This window comes from Chenopodium quinoa, unplaced genomic scaffold (genome assembly GCF_001683475.1).
Source record: "Chenopodium quinoa cultivar QQ74 unplaced genomic scaffold, ASM168347v1, whole genome shotgun sequence".
Classification (NCBI taxonomy): domain Eukaryota; kingdom Viridiplantae; phylum Streptophyta; class Magnoliopsida; order Caryophyllales; family Amaranthaceae; genus Chenopodium; species Chenopodium quinoa.
The window spans coordinates 2,926,546-2,933,656 of NW_018743033.1; the positions used below are offsets into that span (position 1 = coordinate 2,926,546).

The 7,111-nt window shown below is 34.9% G+C and overlaps 1 protein-coding gene across 1 annotated transcript; it reads left to right on the plus strand.

Moving 5' to 3' along the window:
- The first annotated feature begins 213 nt into the window (after positions 1-213).
- LOC110730609 (calmodulin-binding receptor kinase CaMRLK-like) lies at positions 214-6,744 on the plus strand. Its single transcript, XM_021910433.1, has 2 exons — positions 214-1,838; positions 5,631-6,744. The coding sequence occupies exons 1-2, from the start codon at positions 356-358 to the stop codon at positions 6,254-6,256; spliced, it is 2,109 nt and encodes a 702-aa protein (XP_021766125.1). The 5' UTR covers positions 214-355; the 3' UTR covers positions 6,257-6,744.
- The last annotated feature ends 367 nt before the right edge of the window (positions 6,745-7,111 follow it).

Sequence of the window (7,111 nt, forward strand, 5' to 3'; positions counted from 1 at the left end):
GCTCCAACAAGAATGGTGGCCGGAAAACTCACTAAAGATGGGCTTTGCACCCAAGTCATTAGTTTGTGGTATTTGGGCTACTACACAAAGTATAGAGTGCTGAATGCACTTAAACATTGAGCCCAATTTTGCTTAAAAAAAATTGAAGTACTATATAAAAGGAATCACTTCGTTCCCACTTCCCTCCCACCAAAACAACAAAAGAAAATTGAACAAAACCACTATCAACACTTGAAAAACAAAATTAAAAAATCAAACCTAACACACTAGCTTTTACTCACTCCAAAATAGACTATTCCATTTAACACACCATATCTTCTCTTCTCTTCTCACTTACCCCAAAAAAAAACCACCAATGGAGGAATGTCATCATCTTCCTACCCTCCTCCTCCTCGTTCTCTTCTCACTCATCAACGCCGTTAACTCCACTTGCACCTCCACCACCACAAACACCACTTCCTCAACACCTTCCGCCGACGTCGAACTCGTTGTTAAAGCCTTCAGTTCCGTCTCAGGGTTCAACTCCACCCTTTTTCGCCACCAATACAACTACAAATTCACCACAAACACAACCTCTGATGCTAATAAAAAATGTTCACTCCCACCAATAATAATAACTCAACTCAACCTCTCATTTCACAATTTAAGTGGCGCCATTTCTTGGAAATTCCTTAAAAACCTTTCCAATTTACAAACCCTAGATCTCTCTCATAATTACCTTAAAGGGTCTGTCCCTAATTGGGTATGGTCCCACTCTTCTCTCCAAAAAGTCAACCTCTCTTCCAACCAATTCGGGGGTAGTATTGTCATTCCACATTCGCCATTTTCAGAGCTTCAAGCTGTTAATCTTTCTCATAATAGGTTTACTAGTCTGGTTAATTTTTCTGGGTTTTTCAATTTAACTTCTCTTGATGTTTCTCACAATGATTTGAGGGTTTTGGAATCTGGGTTTTTAACAAATTCGACAAAGTTGGAAACTTTGGATGTTTCTCACTGTAATTTTTCTGGGAAATTAACACCCATTATCAAAAATTTGAGAAATTTGAAATATCTCGATGTTTCGAATAACAATTTAAAGGGTAAATTCCCATTAGATTTTCCGCCATTGGAAAAGCTCGAATATCTCAACATTTCGGTTAACAATTTCAGTGGGAATTTCTCAAAGGAGAGTAAATATTACCATAAATTTGGTAAATCTGCATTTTTAAAAGCTGGAAATTTCAATTTTTCCAACAATTTGGTAACAAATTCGAAAACCCCACATTATAAAATGGTGAAAAGAGAGAAACCCATGAAAATAAAACAGGGGAAAAACAGAGGAAAAAAATCAAGAAAAATGGGGTTAAAGTTGATCATAGGAGTGTCGTTTGGTTCAGGAGCAATTGTCGTTTTGATTTCTGCTTGTTTGTATCTCATCCACAGGAGAAGAATGGTGGGTAAGAGTAAAAAAAAGTGGGTAATTTCAAAGCCAATTCAAAATCCATTTAAAATGGATAAATCAGGGCCGTTCAATTTCGAGACAGAATCAGGATCACAATGGATGGTTGAGATTAAAGAGGCTTCATCTGCTCCTGTTGTGATGTTTGAGAAGCCTTTGATGAGTTTGAGTTTCAAGGATTTGATTTCTGCCACGTGTCATTTTGGGAGGGAATCACAGCTGGCAGAAGGAAGGTGTGGGCCCCTTTATAGGGCTGTTTTGCCAGGTGAGCTACACGTGGCAATTAAGGTGTTGGAAAATGCTAGAGGAGTTGACTGTGATGAAGCTATTGCTATGTTTGAAGATTTGTCAAAGCTTAAGCATCCTAACTTGTTGCCTATTTCTGGTTACTGCATTGCAGGTTAGTTTGTTGTTTATTCTTTTAACCTCTTTCTATGTTTATACATGTCTTTGATGAAGTCAAATGGGTGAAAACTTGTATGCAATGTGTGTATATATTGCATAAGTAACCTTTACGATTTTTGGGGCGACTGATTAAATATTTAGTCTTATAATTGATTTTTAATGACTTGATTTGACTACGTTAGAAGTTGCTATTGATATCTTTAATTCATAGTATTCAATAATTTCTCTTTTATCTCCTTTTAAGTGTTGCACATATTATTTATCTTATGCTTAAAATTGTACGGAGTAGTAGTTACAACGAACGTACAAGTCCCTACTTCCTATGTATCTCTTAAAATCTAATAACTATGCATAATTGCATTTAGGTATTGATAAGAGTAGTTCACAATCTAAATTATACCGGTCACAAAACATTTAAGTGATTGATTGATCCAGATTTGCATTGTTGTGTTATTCTAGTGTTGTTTATGAACATTCAAATTTTGGACCTACGTAGCATACATTAAGTGAATTGATATTTGCCACAATAGAATTACTCATACTATGGTATTAAATGACCTCCATGCCCCTTTTAATTTTGAAAATTACACACTCATCCAACCACCACTAACTTTGACCCACCACCTTAACATTATTGTCAACTTGACCCACTACACTAACCTTGACCCTCCGAGCCATGGCTCCACCTTGACCATCGGGCTCCACCACCCATACCGCCACTAACCCTGACCATCCACCACGACGGGTCCACCTTGACAACCAGCTTGACCACCAACATTGTAGATTCCACGACGGTTGACTACCAACATTGTACTTTCCGACCACTAAAATGAGCCAACAACGGTCTGCGTTCATATATCCGAGGCATTTGGTGGAGACGACAAACCTTCAACGACGCCGTTGAGTCAAGTATATGTCGTACCTTTTTTTTTTCAAATTCCAATGTACCCGGTTGCATGTAATACGCAACTGAACCATGGTATGACCGCATGTAATATGCGACTATATCATGGTATAGTTGCGTGTTACATGCGGTCATACCATGGTATAGTAGCGTGTTACACGCGGTCATACCATGGTATAGTCGCGTGTAATATGCAACTATACCATGGTATAGTTACATATTACATGCAACTATACCATTTACATGCAACTATACCATGGTATAGTTGCATATTACAGACTGTCGTGTACCGTTAAATTTTTAATTTTTTTTAATAATAATTAAAAATAACAAAATATATTTAATTTAATTAGTAAATGTTTGATGATTTTTTTAATTGTATTTTGTTTTCTAATGAATTTTAATTTAATTTGAAGTTAGTGGTGAGAAAATTGGGTGAGGTTAAATATTATAAGGGTAAAGAGGTCATTTAATACCACGACATAAGTAATTCCATTATAACATTTAGTAATCCCTACATTAAATGAGCTCACGGAGAAATACTCTGTTGTACTACCTCTGAAAATTGTCTTACTATATAGATTTATTGCATGGTTGCATAAATCACGTTACGTAAGGATAGTAAATACATGCAGTGCCATCATTACACTTCGAAATTTGTGTCGTATTAGTTGAATTTAGTTTTATTTTTTTGTTTTTGGGCATACCTTTCCCTAACTTCTTTGTACATGTGATAACAAAGTTGATGTGTGATGCATGCGCGCTAGATTACAATGTTGAGTAGTAACTAGTAAGTTTATTTTGAAATCAATTGCGATCAATATACTCCGTATAACTTAGGCAATACCTTAGCTTGTGACTGCAATGTGCACTAGATTACAATTTGGAGTAGAAGTATGTGTAAGGAAATCGGATAAGTAAACTCCGTATACCTTAGGAAAAACCTTACGTGTATATATATAGTAAGGCGGACTTTAAATAACTTATTATAAGATCCAGGTGGTGTTTCACAATAAGGTTTTGATTGTGTTTTGGTGTTTATCAATTTGTTTTATGCTTACAAACGTATGTACTTTGTATTGGAGATACTTTACATAGGTTTATTAGAAGTATAATTCATGAGCTTTACATGCAATTTCTCCTTTAAATTATATAGCTTGTCTAGGAACTTTAAAATTTGATAGCAAGATCTTTAACTTTTGGTATTTTTATTTATATAGCTAGGGTAGGTCAAGGGTGTATGTACTGAGTTTATTCTCATTATCATCACTAATTAAGGGAATTAGTCATTCTTTATTCATAAAATAAAAAAGCAAAGTTTCTTTTAGAAATTAGTGGAGGGAGAGGAATGAAAGAATAATTTAGATAGGGTCTTGCTGATGACCAAATGTCTTTTGGTCATCAATCTTTTTCCTTTTTCCCTTTATCTCTTTCCTTCATTATCAAAAAAAATGTTAAGGTATTTATTTAATTTTGTGAATAAAGAATGACCAAATTCCCTTGCCAATTGTCATTGATAAAATTGAAAGAAGTCCTCAAATAGTCAAAGAACATGTTTAATGACTTATATTTTCATAAATAAATGTTCCGATTGATCCTGCATTCTAACCAGACTTTGCAGCACCTCTTGAAGCAAAACCGCTAAAGAGGAGCCGTGGCATGACCGATTTCCTTGGTCATGAACTCGGATTTGTTTGTCGAGGCTTTCATCTTTGATGAAGTGGGGGAGCGCCAAGGAAACATAGCCTGAGACTTGTGACAGACATGGTGTTATCTTTATTGTGTATAGTCTAGGGATAGATCATCCCGTACTACAGCTACTGACCAAATAGATTGTAGTTTTTAACTTTGAAGAGATTTTCTACTATGAGTCTATCACTGATATCAAGATTAAGTTTTGTTGGTGTCTTTAGATACTAATCCCATATAGGTTTAGTTGCTACATTAAACATTAATCACATTAGTTTTTTTCAAGTGTCAACATTGATGACTAATTAGGGATAGAAAGAGTATGTTTCAAGTGTAGCAATATAATGACAGTTTTAATTTGTTTTTGTATAAGAATGTAGTTATAGTTATGACATTAAAATACGTCTCTTTGTCACCTTAAAACAATTTGGTTGATACAAGTCATTTTCACTTGTATAATGAGTCAATAAGATCTTTAATTTGTTAAGCAAAACAGATTATTGTTTGTTCATAGTATAGCCTAGTGACAAAGACTTGTTTATTCTTTAGATAGTTAAAACTACATGGAATCTTTTGGGGTTCAACAAGGTATTCTATCTACTACTTAAAAATAATTTACCCACATTAAAGATTACTTATCTAAGTTATCTTGGTCACTAATTAAATACTTATAAGAAAACATACAACAATATCATGTAAAATATTGTTAAATTTATTTCGTCATGTATTTTCATGTGCAAATCAACTACTACGTATTGTAATATTATTCGTACCAAGCTAAATGCATTTCCTTAATTAGCTAAAGGTAGTAGGACAAACACACTGTGATGAACGTAAAGTTTAATTTAAAACGGAGGGAGTATTAAAAATGTTGTAAAAATCTACGAGTGAGCTTGTAGCCTTAAATAACACTGCTATGAAGAATCTAAGATGGTTGGGGAGGCAGTGAACTTAAATTTGAAAATGGCCTTGTATATGTTAGTTGAGTGAACTTGAAGACACTACATTAAATTTTTTTCCTACCCTATAGCACCAACACTACTACGGCCTTGAATTCATTGTTCCTTTTCCATCCCATAATTGTCAGCTCTCATCAATGCAATAATATCTTGTTTTATCAACTCATAATTGTAACTTCATTAATGCTGTAATTTTTTTTCATCTTTTCTCATATTTCAATAATAATTTTGCCAGGGAAGGAGAAGCTAGTATTGTACGAGTACATGTCTAATGGTGACTTGCATTCTTGGCTACATGAGCTCCCACCTGGTAGACCTAATGTCGACGACTGGAGTACTGACACGTGGGAGCTCCAAAATGACCCCGAAGCCACTCCGGATATTAACACCGCGTCACCGGAGAAAATAAATTGGCTCATGCGTCATAGAATCGCGCTTGGGGTGGCTCGTGGCCTTGCCTACCTTCACCATGCACAGTCTAAGCCCGTGGTCCACGGCCACCTGGTGCCCTCGAATATCCTCCTCACTGATGACCTAGAGCCTCGTGTTGCGGACTTTAGCATGCATCGAATAGAAATTGCTGGGTCCGCCGAGGATGATGTGTATGGGTTTGGACTAATTGTGATCGAGTTAATGACTGGTCAAATAATTGATTTAGAGACGGTAAATAAAGTGAGAAAAACAGTTAGGGATGGCAATGGATCCAGACTCTTAGACCCAAGACTCAGACTAGACGATGACTCGGCCAAGGGAGCGGTCGAGTGTCTACGAGTTGGGTACTTGTGCACGGCAGAGAATACTAGTAAAAGGCCTACAATGCAACAAGTTGTGGGTTTACTCAAGGATATACAACCAAGTTAGCTTTGTTCCATTCAAATCGTTTGAGTTACACTTAATGCAAAAGCGCGTGAGGTTACATAGAAATCGAGGGGACCAAAATTAGTCATTTTACTCTTTTACTTATGGTCCCTAAAGAGAATTACTCTTTTGCCCCCACATCTTCTTTCTTAAAACAAGGCGATTATTCTTCAGGTGACTTTTGCACGCGCTCCAACACCCGTGTGGCGCGCATTACCGTAATTTCATAATCCAAGTTTTAGGACATTGTTATATTAATATTTTCGTCCTTCATTTTTGCATAATTATGGGTTTTTATTATTTTATATTGATTAATTAATCAATTAATTGTATGTATAGAACAAATCGAGGAGAATGTAAAAATTAGTAAAAAAAAAATTGACAAAAAAGAGTGGGAACATGGTAAGATAAGGAATGAATCCCACTAATCGTTTGTCTTTTTGAAGTTTGTATGAGAAAAAGAATTTTCAATGATTAATTCCTTTTTCTCATTTTGTGCCAATTTAAAATTAGCGTCTTTTTTGGCCTTTTGTCTTTCTCAGTTTCCTTTTGTTTCTTTTGGCTTGATTTATTCGTAGAATCAACTTTAAGAAATTTCAATTATGAATAAAAAAAAGTTACAATCTTGAATGATTGGAAGTGATAGGACCTTCGCAAATTTTAATATCATAATAATGAAATATGATAAGTAAAAAGTTGGATTTTTTTTTCCCGCTTTTGGGTCTGAATAATTATCTCTTAAAAGCAATTGAGTGTAATTATCATCCTTATATATATATATATATATATATATATATATATATATATATATATATATATATATTTTGTACTTCACAAATTTCAATTTTACTATATCCA

Excerpts from the sequence above, each read along its gene's own strand:
- LOC110730609 (XM_021910433.1), top strand. The coding sequence starts at position 356 with ATGGAGGAATGTCATCATCTTCCTACCCTCCTCCTCCTCGTTCTCTTC. Across the intron at positions 1,839-5,630 it reads TTCTGGTTACTGCATTGCAG|GGAAGGAGAAGCTAGTATTG; the intron begins GTTAGTTTGTTG and ends TAATTTTGCCAG.